Source organism: Corythoichthys intestinalis, chromosome 8, assembly GCF_030265065.1.
Source record: "Corythoichthys intestinalis isolate RoL2023-P3 chromosome 8, ASM3026506v1, whole genome shotgun sequence".
NCBI lineage: Eukaryota > Metazoa > Chordata > Actinopteri > Syngnathiformes > Syngnathidae > Corythoichthys > Corythoichthys intestinalis.
The window spans coordinates 30,022,096-30,038,449 of NC_080402.1; the positions used below are offsets into that span (position 1 = coordinate 30,022,096).

Sequence of the window (16,354 nt, forward strand, 5' to 3'; positions counted from 1 at the left end):
AAAAAAACTGTTGTCAAAAAGCTGAATATTTTGCCCATCATAATGACCCAAAGTATTAACCTACACATTAACAAAGAGATCCTGTGGAGTGTGCTTTGTTCTATGTGCGGGAATAGGCTAAGAGTTTGAGCAGAACAATTTTTGGCCGCTTCACCATGGCAACGCGGCTTTTCACAATTCATTTAACACCTTCAATTCCTGGCATTACTATGTTGGAGCAGCCTGACTACTCACCTGGCCTGGCTCTGTGTGATATCTTTTTGAATTAATTGCTTGAAAGTAGCCGTCATGGGGAATCCTTCCTAATTCAAGGCAGCTTTTATAGCAGTCCTGTGGAGGACCCCGGAAGAATCCTTCCTCGAGTGCATGAAAGTAGGTTAAGAAAGTGCCCTAAAACCCAGAAGATTACTTCATAAACTTAAATGTTTCTTTTTTATCTTTGACACGTCACATGTCAGGGTACAGCCAAAGTTTCTGTGTTGATACATAAACTGCCAGTTTGTAAATAAAGATACATTTAGAAATGAGGTAGTGTCGAAATTCAAGTTTTCATGCCTGTGAGTCAACATTTTTTCCAGATTAAAGCACTTCTTGCTTACCGAATTGAAATGGGAACACTTATCATCACTCCCTCAACATGGAGTGAGTGAAGTCATCAAGACTGCTATACAGGCTTTTGGGTCGTGGAGTAATTTCTGTTTCGCTGTAGATGGATGACTTGGTGACTGTTCTGAGTGGTGTGCTAAATAACCTAAGGCAGTGTTTTGCAACCGGAGAAGGGTTTGATTCAGTGTTTTGGTAGTTTGTCGGATCTGAGCAGTGTGATTGTGATTGACAATAAATTAATGAATACTATATGTTGGCTATTTAAGGATAATTTTCTCTTTAGACACAGAAGTTATATCTTCTGATTCTCTGTATATTCACCTGCCTACAATACATCACATTATTCACAATGATGACAGTTAATGTTAATTGATATTTGACGCTATCAGGTTACTTTGGTATATTAAAACTTTGAACAATAATCCAAACAAAAAAGGACGCTGAAAATTAAGAATTAACTTTTTAGTTAGTTAAAAAGTTAAAGGATAGTTTTTCTGTTTGCGTGTCTGCACCCTAAAGAAGAGAGATTCCACTTCCAGAATTTTGTAGCCTCCTCTTGGAGGCTGAAAGAATGCGAGATGACAGAAGCACCCACAGGCGACAGCTTGGCCTGAACATCAGAGGCGAGGCAATAAATGCACTTGCGAATATTTTTGTTGTTGCCAACATTTAAGTTGCCCAGCAGCAATGAGAATTGAATTCAGGAGAAGAGAGTTACAGATGTAGATGTATTCCTATCTTATCATTGTGATGCTTTTTCCCTTTTTGTCTTCTTTTTCGTCTCCAGCATTATTATCCAGCTCCAACTCATCCTGTTTTCCCTCCCCTGTGCTGACTTACACTGATGTATAGCATTCTGCATCAATCTGATCATTGGAGTTTGGTTTATGTTAGGTTCATTCATGCCAAGGCAGTAATTGTCAAGCTCCAGGGTTTCTTTTTCTTGTCCTTTAAGCTTGTGTGCTATTGCTGAACAACAAAAGGCCAGTTGCAGAACAATTTTTGTTACGTTAGCAATTCGTAATTAATTTTAATCCAAGTTTTTACAAAGCAGTTTTCTTTACATTCATATTGCAGTAGTAGGCACCAAATGCCCACATACACAAATGCGACTAAAAAAACGTTGACTATCATTAAACGAAAGTCCTTTTGTTTACAAATTGTTGGTCAACACTGTCTTTGGGTGAGAGGTCTTGGAATTTAAATGAGAACAAACAAGGTAGGCAATCAAAAGCTAACAATATAAAACAAATAATAGTACTAAACGTTCTCTTCAAAACCTTTCTACGGAGTCATCCACATGACTACAGGACTTGATCTGCAACTACTGTGACACAGAAACAATGGTAGTACCTGGTCGGATACTTTTTGAAAGTAATTCACGACTATTAAAACTAATATCTGGATTAAGTGTGCCATGAGTTCTTTCTTTAATGGCGACACACCCGCAGTATCAGATGTTTGTGATGTAAACAGTGCTGGCAAGGCTTATGTGCAATCAGTTGAGTGCATGAAACAGGAACTGTCAGAAAACCTGCTAGAAAAATAGCGGGAATCATGATTCCTATTGTGGTAGCACTTGCATGAACAAACTCACCTCAATTCACCCTAAGTTGTTTAGTTGTTGGTAACTGTTGAAAAATAACTAGGGTTTTATTGAATGTTTTAACTGCAGCTGTACAATGTGAAGCATTTTAAGATGGTAATTTCATCAACCAGGAAAATTTGCTTCGCTAACTAGAAAATGCAGTTTCTGGAAAAATTGCGATGGGGGCTTTGCTTTGGCCCTTAAACCCGTAAGTCACTTCCTTTTAAACATATCATCAGAACTCATTTGTTTTGTACACCACACTGATGGACAGGCTTTTAATTGCCTACATGTTTAGGACAATTTTTTGCATCGTTTGACATTGCCAGAAAAAGGGCAACTCGTATTTGGTTGCAATCAGTTTTTGTTTGTTTGTTTTTTTATTAAACTGAGTTTTCACTCTTTAACTTGTTGCACAACTCTGCTAAGTGTTTCCCCTCTTTAGCTGCATCTAAATTGTTAGGTAGTCCGTCCAATCTCATCGCTGTTTTTCACCTGCACATCCCCCTTTTGCTCTGTGGCCTCTCAACTGCTTAGTCATGCTGGGCTAAAGCTTGTTGAATCACTGGATTGAAAAATACTTGAATGTAGTGTAGCAGGACCTGTGGCCTATGACCCATGAACCTTTTCACCCCTCCCAGCTCCTCAGCTCCAGACCCCCTGTCTTTGGTTTAGGGACATTCCCACAGAAAGGGGATTTACTAAAGGTCTAATCCACCTTAAACCATGATTTATTAATGTGGCCCACTGTGACATTGCAGATATATTAAGTTTTATTTTTTTTAATGTCAGAAAAAGCAAAATAAGTCTTCAGAAGATAGTCTTAAACACAAAACTGTAACATAGTTAAAAATCATTGTTATAAAATTTTGAAAATTTTGTAATATATTAGCATTCATTACAACATTTATTTTGGGAAGAAAGTCACGTTATACACATACAATAGGACCAGAAAAATGTGTACCTACATAACTTTTCATGAAAACTATGGCTTGGTTCAAACCGCAGGTCTTAATGCACGAATCCGATTTTTTCGTGTTTTTCCGACTCCAGTGAAGCATTAAGTTGACGGTCTGAACGGGACAAGTCGCATAGAAGTGGACCATTTTAAATCCGATCTGGGTCACATTCGTATGTGGTTTAAATCTGATCTGGGCCACATTTTTCAAGAATGTGGCGGCGGGCTGAACTGTCGAGTCTCCCGAATCTGAATTCATGGAGCAATTACGTCAAACTCAAAATTAAACTAAACGTGAAACTAAATACATGTTTCATGTATTAAGAAGCAAAGCAAAAGGACTACACAGTCCCTTGAAACTATCCATTTGTTTAAACCTTCTTCAGTGAGATTCACCTTAAGCTTGTTTTTGAAATGTTATGGGATCAGCAAAATTAAATATGTTAGTCCGATTAATGACCAAATTGGGCTCCACCTGCCCTGCCTCCTATGACTTAACGTACCTGATTTTTTTTTCTTTACATAGTACGTTCATTCATTCATTTTCCTCGCCATGCCATCCATATTTTTTAATGCATTAACACTGGAGTATCCTCTTAAAATGTTTTCATGAGGCTGAATGATTGAATATTGTGTCCTTTTTCCTGTCATCCACTAGTCAAGCGAGGACGAGCGTCACTGTCCGGTCATTATGTGCACACGGGCCTATCCGGACGATTTACCCAGCAGCCCACTGTTCCCTGGAGACACCGAGGAAGACGACAGCAAGGAAAGGGACTCGGACAGAGACAGTGCAGTGGAGAGCACCCAAGGATCTGACACCTCGGAGGGTCCCACGAGATTTGGGGATAAAGAAGATATATTGGGGGATCTCTTCTTTCCTGCTGAGAAGTAGGCTACATCTAATTTTACGTGTCCATTGAAGACCCAAATTCTTTTTTCCCCCCACCAACAATATATTCTTTCATTGTGTTGACATCAGGACGAGCTGCACAAGCAATTCTGTGATCTCTGACCTGTCAACGCGCTCTTCGGCTTCACTGAACGAGGAGCAGTTTGAGGACTACGGTGTAGGGGAGGAGCCAGACTATGCTTCCAGCAGTCCCTGTCTAGACGATGAGACCCGAATAAACGGGTACTCTGATCTAGGCTCATCTGTGTCCTCTAGGTAAACTTCAGAGACACTATACAAAACAGAACATGACATTTCATGTCGGACAATGACTCAACACTTGCACACTCTAATGAGAGCTGGCAATGGAGCTCGTGGAACTCAGTGCTTGCAAGAAGGTGGCCACATTGTATGTCACCATCCGAATGAAGTTGGTCATACATTTTGCGGAGCAGTAGTTTTGTAGCATTTGCCTCTAGATCGACATTGATATTCACCAGCGGCTTTTGTTTTAATGTGATTAAGACTCTTGACTGATCAATTCGAAAAAAAGCTCTGTGGTTTTTACCTGCATCCCAAACAAACAAAACTAAATCAACTGGTAAAGAGAGAATTATATTCAAAATGAGAGCCAGATTTAGGAGAAGTCTTACATTACATGTTCAGAGAAAAATAGATGCAATTCATTACAGTAATTGGATCAGCCCCAAATCCCGATTAGTTAACAATTGCCACAATATACCTGTGTAACTTGTGTACGTAATTAACCTGTAAATCCAGTATTTGTGACATTTTGGTTTGGTAGTATGCCATCAGAGTTATCTAATATCCAAAATCTCTTTTTACGCTCTTCTAGCACCGTGTTGATAAGTGTAAAAACTGGAGCTCTTTCATCCCATTTCTATAATACAAGAAGTTGCCCTAAAGAGTAACAAGAGTCCTTCAGTTAAGACAAATCCCTCCTAGAAATAGATACCTCCCTTTTCCCACCTGGGAGAATAATTTTCTGAAATGTATTTTATTTCATGTATGTGTAATTCATTCAGATGAGGTTAATAATTAACTGCTTTGCAGCCTCTGTTTCTAATCAAAATCAGCATCTAATCACTCAACATCTCTAAATTGGAATTATGCGTGAATTCTAACCGTATGTTTTAAACAAGATCCCCTGCCCATTTATTAATTGTAATCATGTAATATGTACTAACCCTTTCAATGCAATTCTAATTCACATTGACCTGAGGTTTCTCAGCGATGTTGCTGCTGACATTTTTAAGCACCGCGAGCAATGCAACTTAGTTGAAAATATCATTTGTACAAATAAAGGCCTCTCCGTTAACTCATTGTCTGCCACTGACAGCGATAGATGTTGATAGAGTTGTACTCCCCCCATCTTCACTTATGTAAGCAAGCCATTGAGTAAATTTGACACACTTTGGCCTAAACCATCAAGTTTATACAAAATGCACAGAAATTATTTGTGATTTTGCTTTGTGGCAGCCTTTGATTCATGACCAAAAAACAATCACGCGTGTACATTTAACGATTGCACCTTGACATGCGACAAGTGGTTAAGTCAGTGCAGAGTGAAAGCAACCTTTGCACTACTCTAACTGCACCAAACAAAGCGGAACGATTTCAAACAAAATCTCCCTAACATCAAGGAGAGGTAATTATAGGGAAGGTCTGGAAAGACAATTCGATCCATAAGTGGGTGTGTAGAGTGTTTCACAGGGCATTATTCAAAGCACTGCCTAAATATAAAGGAGTATAGATGACTCAACTTTTGTACTTACTAACACAAGACACCCCATTTTCACAATAAAGTCACATGGTAGTAGATTTACTTGACCTGGTGAGATTCACGTCTGTGCACGTATGTATGTCTACAGCGCAGGCCAGACGCCTCGGAAAGTGCGTCATCTTTACCCGAGCGAGATGGTGGATGTCTACTGTTCTCAGTGCAGCAAAAAAGTCAACCTGCTTAATGACCTGGAAGCGCGTCTAAAAAATCTCAAGGCTAACAGGTAGAATGCCACTCTGTCATATTTACTATCTGTTCAATGTTGATCTGGTAGTCTTACATCATATGAATTATGATCAAGATATCCAATCACTGATCACTTGCCTTCAAATGACTTACCGCTCAGTAAAGAATGCACATATCAGTTAAATTCTGTAATGATTCACCTGTATTTTTGTCGATGCAACACGATATACAGTACAGCAAACAGTTCGAAGATGTACGATGATGTTCGTGCACAACCATACATTTATAGTTAGTTACTACAAATAAAACATTGTTTTAAATACATGTGCATGCACTCCCAAAGGTAAAGGCTTAATTGATTCTTACATAAGGCTTTCACTCCCACGCTTACCTCATCAAGCATTGCGGCAGGGAAGCTATTAATGGAAATACAATCCAGGGTGACCCTCAATAGTCGTACCTGCTTACGTCCACTCATTCATCTTGAATTCAGTGAGGTACTCAAAGCTGACTAGGCAGAAAAAAACATGCTTTTTCAATATAAATAATAGAGTAGTCATGGACAGAAAGAGTTGATGGAAATACATCAATTGGGAATGTTTGACTAGAATAGGCTTGGCTGCCTTTTGGCTCTTCATCATCTCTAGTGAATGTAATTGAAGTGGTCACATTTAATATGTTGCATCCTGTTTTACCTGGATAACACTCATGAAGTTGGGCAGGCATTAATTTTTTCTTCCATTGAACAAATAAGGATTGACCTTTCTCATTTAGTGTTCTACATCCCTGTTATCACACACAATTTAAAGCTGGGGTGTCAAACTCACCTTTGTGGCTGCCACTTTGTAGTTATGGGTTCCTTCGGAATGCCATTGTCTGCCAACAAGGGTTGCCATGACAGACTCAGATTGTCATCCTCAAATTGCTTGAATCGTATTTCTTTGAACTTTTTCATTGCAAATATTGTCTCGTATATTTTTATTACATTTTAGAAAATGTTAAAGAGCCAGTAGTTTCATTAGTCATTTTTAACTTTTTGTTTTTATTTAAAATTAGGAAAGTTTAAAATTTCTATTTTTTTTTCCCCATTTACATTTATTTTATATGGCCCAAGAAGTAAATATTCATTTTTTTCTTATGTTGCAGTTTTTTTTTTTTGTTTTTTGTTTTTTTTTTTGTGTGAAAAAAATGAATACTCTCATAGTTTTTCAGTCCTTGCTCTTTCATTATGAATTACAGAAATTTTATTTAAATTTCATTGTAGTAACAAAGAAAAAAAATGAAGCTGATGCTCATAATTTCCTTTTGCCGACCACACAAATTAACGTGGCGAGCCAAACCTGGCCCCCAAGTGTCATATGCTGTTTTTTTCTACTGAATTGTTAAACTGTGAGGCATCTCCACAGCAATTTACTGATAAAACCTTTTCTCACATTTGTTTGGCTGCAGCCCCAACAGGAAAATTTCCAGCACAGCATTTGGGAGGTAAGTGATACCCTCTCTTAGTGTTCCTGTCTTTCTATCTTTGTAGGGATTCAAGTTTGCTTTGAGGACCAAACTAGTTCTATATTACATCATACTGAAAACAGTTTTAAATATTTTCTCATGTGAGGGAGCCAAAATATTAGAAATGCTCCATTGGTATGGGTCTTTTGATCTTCACACACACTGTCCATATCCATATGGACAACAATTTGCTTTAAACCCATTTCGATACGTTTGTATTCGAACATCAGTTTTCTGAAAATAGACTGGTTGACATTACAAGTTCTTTAGTCCAACAAATGATAAAAGTGAGAAACGTTTATTTATCATTTGCGTTACAGTAAAATGATACGCCAGATAAGCATTTTCAACTTCCTTATCTCTGTTAACCCTTGCAATGGTATACATGAACAATCAGTTAATTACTAACTACTTATTCCTATAAAAGCAATGACATCTCTAACAGAAAGTGCTGTAAAATCATTGTTCTGGGCCGCATGGTCTGTTAGTCTGATCAGGGTGATTTGTTGTATTACTTTTTCTAGCTGCATCAATTGAGTTATAGTGACAGAGTGAAAATGGCCTGTCAGAGCTGATCTATGTATTCAATATAGTACTTGATGTGCACACTGTCCTCTCTCTGTCTGCTTTGGTTCCTTCTTTCCGTTTTATTGCCCTCATTATCTGTTCCTCTTTTAGTTTCCTCTTCCCTCAAGAAAGAAAGGCTGCTGTTGTCGTTTATAAGCATGAAAAACACAATTCAAACGTCAATTTAAACATAGAAACACCTTCTTTACGTCACAGCTGAACTAGCTAGTTCTATTTTAATTCTGTTTGCACTACTTTCTTTTGTTGACATTGGCCCTGGGTGTAGTCCCTCTATCATTCTGCTTTCCTTGGAGCGATAGTTCCCACTGCCCTGCACTTGTTGTTCCAGTCATGCAAACACACTAAAGAGATCTAATATGTGACACTGTGTGTTTGAGCAGGCAGCTGCTCCACAATAGCAACTTGAGTAGCAGGAACGGCAGTACAGAGGACCTTTTCCGAGATAGCATCGACTCTTGTGACATCGACATAAATGAGAAGGTATATAACCATTTTTAAAAGTACAATATAAGATAAAATGAAAATTAAAGTGTATGGCTTCCATGTGTCAGTGCAAAAAATAAAAGTGATTAAAGGGCATTTGTTGATTACTAGCCATGCTTAACTCTGAAGAGCACAATCAAGCTCTCCCTTTTTGCTAGGTGAACTCTTTGGAGAAGAAAGTTGCAGAACTAGAGAATGACATTTTGTTGAATGGTGATCTGAAGTCCAAATTGAAGCAGGACAACACACATTTAGTACACAGGTATGATAGCCACAAATATATATGATTTGAAATCAGTTGTACCGTAAGGATAATCTTAATTGTTGTAAATTTAATTTTTAGAGTAAATGACCTAGAGGAGCAGCTAAAAGACCAGGAGACCCGCGAGAGCCAAAATCTACTGGATGAGTTGAAAAGACACAGAGAAGCCTTTAGTAAAATGGAGAATGACAAAAATACAGAGATTGAATTGCTCAACAACAGGTGAGAAATCCACACATACATCTAGCATTTTTGTTGTGAGAGACGCACGTTGCTGTTTTATCCTCTTGTGTGTAGTTTAAATGATCACTGTGGATGTTTTATACTGTTAGAGTTAAACAGCTGGAGGATGAGAAAAATGAAATGCATGTCAGCATGTGCAGACTCAAGACTCACACAGAGAAATTAGATGAGGTGAGCCACAATTTTTTTAAATTTGATTTGATTAGCTCATTCTTAGCAACATCTGTTTCTGTAGTCCTGATCTTCTTTCCTGAAACTACAAAAATTGCGCAAAAACCTGAAAATGTTTGTGCTCAGGAGAAGCAAAGAATGACCGATAAACTGGAAGACACCAGCTTGCGCCTTAAGGATGAAATGGACTTGTACAGGAAAATGATGGACAAACTGCGACAGAACAGGCAGCAGTTCCAGCAAGAGAAAGAAGCCATGCAGGAGGTGGAAATAAATATTTCACGAATTAGTCTGTCACATAACAATGACATTGTATTAACCATATTGACTACTTTTATGCAGTTAATTGAAGACCTGCGGCGAGAGTTGGAGCATTTGCAGCTCTTCAAGTTGGAATCAGAGAAACCTGGAAGAGGACGCAGCTCTTCTTCTAGTCTGTCGGAATACAACAGCAGGACCAGAGAGGTGGAGCTGGAGTACGAGGTCAAGAGGCTCAAACAGGTACCTATTAAAAGCATCGTCTGCTCCCCGCGGCTCCTGGTGTTCAACATTTTAACATTCCGTAATTTTCTGACTATAAGAAGCCACATTTCCTCCCTGCATTCCACTGCGGTTTATGCAAGGATTTTTACAGGCTAATGAGCTGCATTTTGGTAAAAACGTAATGCAATGTGGACACTTGTGGTTAATAGCCCCGTGCTCTTTATATATGAACAGTTCTCTTGTAAAAATTTGGTGAGTGTGGCCTATAGTCATGCATGTCTTATAGTCCAAAAACTATGACAAAAACATTATACAGGGTTTACTCTAGGATTTTTTGAAGCTGTGGTGGTGGGCTGCGTCCGACAGCCTAACCATGTCGTGCCACGGCAAAAAAAAAAAATCACGTTTTTTTCCCCAAGAAAAACCATAACAAACATACAGTATATTTGTAATCTTTCATTAGCCAGGCTAATGTCGTAGCTCTCAGCTACGGTAGGTATGTTCATAAAATGCATGGCTGATAACAGCTACATTACCCTACGTGTAATTTTTTTCTTGTAGCAATAGTACGACTTACATCTCATATGCCAGGTGTCGGCATCCCAAAATGTTGAAAGAGCCATATTTGACCAAAAAAAACAAACTGGTACAGTATGTCTGGCGCTGCAAAAAAAATAAAAGCCTTGTATAAGCCTTATAATGAAAGCAACACCGGCTGTATGTATCGATATGAGCCATATAAGCCTAGTATCAAAATGACTTAGTTGGCTACAAATACATAATTTGCCTTCATGATTAAATGTTTATTTTCCCTGCTGTGGATCCTATAGAGAATGACGCACCACATGATTACTCTGTTGTACAATGCCAACTCAAGTTTAACTTCATTACAATATTGATGAATTGAAAGAATGTTTGGGTCATGTTTGTCCTCCTAGAGAAACCATATTAAACAAAAAATATATTTCCCTCCGCCATCTTTTTCAATTTTCAAAAATCTTCTCAAAGATCTTAGACCGAAATATCAAAACTATCGTTATGAACTGCATCAACACGCAGAGTTGCGTCCTTCTCATTCTTATACAGCAGCCTGTCAATCGGGGAGCCAGACACCACAAGTCGACTCATATTGTGCATTTTCGTCTCGTTCTCGTCTCACTGACATTCGGCTCGTTATGTTTTAGTCTCCCAAAACACTTTTTTAGCTCGTTATTGTCTCAACATCATCATGAAAAAGTGTTCGTTGACTAAATATTTTGGTGAATAGAATATACACTGAGTGCGCGTGGATACACATTGGAATGTTGTCATAATGGAACACTCGCCCAAGTCTTTAGAGACGTTGAACACACCCTATGTGGCAAGTTGGGAACGTCATGATGCGCCATGGAGCAAAATGGAAACATGATTTTTTTTTTTTTTTTTTTTTCTTTTTATGAGAAAATGTGAAATTCGTTTGTCTCCCCCAAAACTCCACAAATAAGCTGCTTCGTTATAAAAACCGCAGGGTACAAATGGAGATAAAAAGGTGACAGCTTGTAGTCGGAAAAATAAGGTCATTATTTTTCCTGTAACTGTACTGTATTTACATCTTTTATTAATTGATCAACATTATTCACTTAATATGTATCTTCTACAAAACAAGGAATAGCAAAACAGTCAGAATTAAGTGTCCCTTAAGAGAAACTCATAATCTCATGCTTGCGTAAATGTTTATGCTATGTGTGTGTGCGCAGCAATACATGTCCCAAGACTTTCTTCCCCCTGAATTCCATCAGCTGGGGTTCTTGGGTACACTGCTCCGTCCTGGTTCAATGGTAAAATTGCTTCCTTGACATCTCCCCTCCCCACTAATCTCAATGGAGTACAACGAACTGGCTCCAGCTGACCCGGACTTGGCAACTAATGATAAAGTAAAGCTCACAAGAAAAAGCAAACTCACTCTGTACAATAGTCTGTTCAAGGTTATCATGGAGCTTTCATAACACACCAGGCAAGGCAGGATAGCACTCATAACCTGCTTAATACCCCATAGGTATTGACTGTTTTAATAGATGTGCACTGCTGCCTTTGATGCTGGATGACCAAGCAAGTGCTAGCAATTATCCGCAAGGTTTCGCAGCAGCCACTTACAAAATACTGAAATTCATCCCTGTGACCTGAATGGTTTCCTCTTTCTTCTCTTTATCCATTTTTTTTTATAGGAGAACCAGAGGTTGAAGGAACAGAATGATGAGCTGAACGGTCAGATACTCAGCTTGAGCCTGTACGAAGCCAAGAATTTGTTCGCCACGCAGACCAAAGCCCAGTCTCTGGCTGCTGAGATAGATAACGCCTCCAGAGACCAGGTAAAACTCATAACATGGTTTATGATTGCAGAGAGCATTCAGAAATTATTCAGAGTGCTTCAATTTTTCCAAATTTTGTTATGTGTTGGTTTTGTTTTATAATGAAATACAATATTTTACTCAGAATCCTACACACCAGGGCTGCACGATTTTGAGTGAAAATACGTGCATGCCAAACTATGACGATTTATCCGTTACACAACTATCTTGTTTATACCACAACGAGGTACAACTGGTGTTTTTAGCAGCCAATGCAGTGCAGAAAAACTTGTTTCTTATTGCCATTTCTGATTGGCCACAAAATCCAGGAAAGTGAGGATTGACACTGATAGGTGAATAGGTTTGTCGCTTAAGTCACTCAAATGTGAGAGGGGTTAAATAAAATTCTGCTTCATGAGGTGAGATTATCGCAGCAGTAAAAATCTCAATGGTGATGCGATGTAGGTTCATCTCTACAACACACAACATTCAGTCATGACAATGTGGAATTAAAGGAAAAACTATGTACAGTGGGGCAAATAAGTATTTAGTCAACCACCAATTGTGCAAGTTTTCCTACTTGAAAAGATTAGAGAGCCCTGTAATTGTCAACATGGGTAAACCTCAACAATGAGAGACAGAATGTGGAAAAAAAACAAAAAATCACATTGTTTGATTTTTAAAGAATTTATTTCCTAATTAGAGTGGAAAATAAGTATTTGGTCACCTACAAACAAGCAAATTTTCTGGCTTTCAAAGAGGTCTAACTTCTTCTAACGAGGCTCCACTCGTTACCTGTATTAATGGCACCTGTTTTAACTCATTATCGGTATAAAAGACACCTGACCACAATCTCAGTCAGTCACACTCCAAACTCCACTATGGCCAAGACCAAAGAGCTGTCGAAGGACACCACAGACAAAATTGTAGACCTGCACCAGGCTGGGAAGACTGAATCTGCAATAGGTAAAACGCTTGGTGTAAAGAAATCAACTGTGGGAGCAATTATTAGAAAATGGCAGACATACAAGACAACTGATAATCTCCCTCGATCTGGGGCTCCATGCAAGGTCTCACCCCGTGGCGTCAAAATGATAACAAGAACGGTGAGCAAAAATCCCAGAACCACACAGGGGGACCTAGTGAATGACTTACAGAGAGCTGGGACCACAGTAACAAAGGCTACTATCAGTAACAGAATGCGCCGCCAGGGACTCAAATCCTGCACTGCCAGACTTGTCCCCCTACTGAAGCCAGTACACGTCCAGGCCCGTCTCCGGTTCGCTACAGAGCATTTGGATGATCCAGAAGAGGACTGGGAGAATGTGTTATGGTCAGATGAAACCAAAATAGAAATTTTTGGTAGAAACACAGGTTCTCGTGTTTGGAGGAGAAAGAATACTGAATTGCATCCGAAGAACACCATACCCACTGTGAAGCATGGGGGTGAAAACATCATGCTTCGGGGCTGTTTTTCTGCAAAGGGATCAGGACGACTGATCTATGTAAAGGAAAAAATGAATGGGGCCTTGTATCGAGAGATTTTGAGTGAAAATCTCCTTCCATCAGCAAGGGCATTGAAGATGAGACGTGGCTGGGTCTTTCAGCATCACAATGATCCCAAACACACAGCCAGGCATCCCAAACAATGTGATTTTCTGTTTTTTTTCCCCACATTCTGTCTCTCATGATTGAGGTTAACCCATGTTGACAACTACAGGCCTCTCTAATATTTTCAAGTTGGAGAACTTGCACAATTAGTGGTTGACTAAATATTTATTTGCCCCACTGTATATCTTTGCTATTTTAATTATAAAAAATAAAATCATCAATGAATCGTTCATTCAACAAAGTCAGTTTTCTAGCTGCCTGAATAAAATGTTTCCTTACCAGAGCCGCATGCAAAAATGAAAATACAGAGATTCAGGTTCTCTACATGTTTTTATTGATTTATTTATAGCTTCACTCATTCTCCATTTATAATGCCTCTGAAAACCGACTGGCCAAAACTGAGTCAAATTACTGTGCACTGGGGAGCAGAAATGGATGAGTCAGCATGAGGACTGCATTGCCTGACAGTTTTCCTCATCTGAGTCAAAAGTGCAGCTATTATGCAATATGAAGATCACCATTAGAACCATTCCTAACGCCCCACTGGCTTGTCACGCCTATAATTAAATGAAAAAGCCAAACAAATCGGTTAATTATCAAACCGTTCTGACCTTTGCTGCTATTATTTCCACAGTTAATGGAAGCACTGAAGGAGCAGGAGGAAATCAACATGCGCCTGCGACAGTACATGGACAAAATAATTCTATCTATCCTAGATCACAATCCATCTATTCTGGAAATCAAGAACTAGCAGTGACTCTGATTTTTAAGAGTCTGTACATAATATGAAACACCCTGTTATGGAACATAAACAACTGGAATATCTCCCTCTGCTGTTTATGGATTGGAAAAACAGGGACACAAAGGGAGTTGACCAGATGGTTATGTTTCTATTACTCTTGAACATCATCCGCATTTTTTTGTACTCTAACTGTGAAGACCAATCATCCTTGTGCTTTAGGATTGGTCGACTGATTTACAGTACTGAACTATTTGCACACTGGGATGATAGCTGGAGCAGCGTAATCCAGCGGATCTGTGCTTTGCCATTATCTATTGCCCTATTAGCTAAAGGACAGTTTTGCTCAGTGTAGGCCTGGAGATAAGCACTGTCAGACAGGTGGCCAGTGTACTACCGCCTGATCTGAAAATGGCAACATTTTCAGTCAAGTAAGTGAAATACTGAAATAAAACAGTTGTAAGTGATGTGTTTGCTACTGGCATGTCTAAAGAGAAGGTTGTGAAATAAGGCAAAGGTGATCAGAAAGGACTTTGAGTATAATGGGTCATGTACCCAAACAGGAGGGTTATGGGGAAGTCAAATGACAGTCACAAGCTATTTGGGTTTACTTTTGAGTAAATGTCTTCCAAAAATTTTGCAATGACACATACTGTGTCACTTATTTCACTCAAGGATTTCTTCATTTATTTGCTCATGTCGTCACTTTAGGGGTTGGAGGGTGTTGCCAGCCAAGGAGTGGCATTAAACTGGAATTGATGTTAATCCTATTTAGCATCTCACCAATTTACACAGTTATTAGCAATAATAAGCTCAACAGAAATGTGACGAGAGGAAATGAATGTGACATTTGTGTTGCCGCTGCGGCGTGGTACTAAAGACATGACTACACAGCCCAAATGATTGTATGAAACTGTAAATATCTTGAATGTACATGTTGATGTGCGAGAGGGACATATATGCTGTACTATGTAATTACCTGAAACTTGAGTTTTGCTTCCTTGCACAAAAATTGTTTCTCCATCTGCATGGTTTATGTTTCGTCTGTGCCTTGGAAGACGTTTTTCAGAAACAGACGTTCTATGTCTTAATTTTTCTCGCAACATGTAAATTTTGTAATTACGTAGGGATCGTTTGTAAATGTACCACTGATTAGTCTTTTTAAGGAATCTATTTTCTACAGATTTTATCAGGAAAGAACATGCAATTGCTTAAGTGGCCTATTAGTGGATGCATTGCACAATACATTGTGTGCTACATGTGCGAACGCTGGCAATTAAAAAAAAAATCATCTTGCAGGAGAATTTGTTGTTGTTGCTAACAGAAGGTTAATATAGTTTCAGTGTGCTTTATTGTTAAGTCTTCCTTATTTGTGCTCAGTGGTGTAGACCAAATTTATCCACTAATACCTACTTTTTTACTTTCTACTTTTTATTTTCTACTTTTTTGTTGTTAACTTGCTTAACAAATGGTTTTATTTGGGCTACTTATACTAGAAATGAAGCACATGGCATTAACAGGGTTCTCAAAGTATGAAAATTGTTTTGAGTGAGACCATACACATGCGCGCGCATGTACACACATTGTATATACTCACAATACGTCACAGCGTTATTAAGTGAAAATAAATAACACTTGCACTACTTGTATTCTGAACTCTTCCATTTCATATTTTTTGATGAATATAGTGCAGCTTGTTTTTGAAAGAAAACTAAGGATGATACCATAAGTGTTCATTATTTAAGACTGGCTTCATATTTGTCTCTCCACTGATTCAAAATCTTTTTTTTTTTTTTTTTTAATGAAAAGAACTTGCGCTAGCATAATAGCTGCGCGATATGCTAACACCACAAATATGGCGCCCTCTTCATCGAGTCGAACTTCCTCTTCCGGGTGGGGGTGGGGGT

General features: G+C 38.7%; 1 protein-coding gene across 1 annotated transcript in view; it reads left to right on the forward strand.

Moving 5' to 3' along the window:
* The window catches only part of rab11fip4b (RAB11 family interacting protein 4 (class II) b), a 28,314-nt gene extending 12,012 nt beyond the window's left edge, over positions 1-16,302 (forward strand). The window contains exons 2-13 of the mRNA XM_057843910.1: positions 3,811-4,043; positions 4,135-4,320; positions 5,937-6,071; positions 7,484-7,519; positions 8,509-8,608; positions 8,770-8,873; positions 8,955-9,095; positions 9,206-9,287; positions 9,414-9,551; positions 9,630-9,788; positions 11,975-12,118; positions 14,343-16,302. Of these exons, the coding sequence (XP_057699893.1) occupies positions 3,811-4,043; positions 4,135-4,320; positions 5,937-6,071; positions 7,484-7,519; positions 8,509-8,608; positions 8,770-8,873; positions 8,955-9,095; positions 9,206-9,287; positions 9,414-9,551; positions 9,630-9,788; positions 11,975-12,118; positions 14,343-14,459 (1,575 nt within the window). The 3' untranslated portion in view covers positions 14,460-16,302. The remainder of the gene's footprint in view (positions 1-3,810; positions 4,044-4,134; positions 4,321-5,936; positions 6,072-7,483; positions 7,520-8,508; positions 8,609-8,769; positions 8,874-8,954; positions 9,096-9,205; positions 9,288-9,413; positions 9,552-9,629; positions 9,789-11,974; positions 12,119-14,342) is intronic.
* Positions 16,303-16,354: the final 52 nt, after the last annotated feature.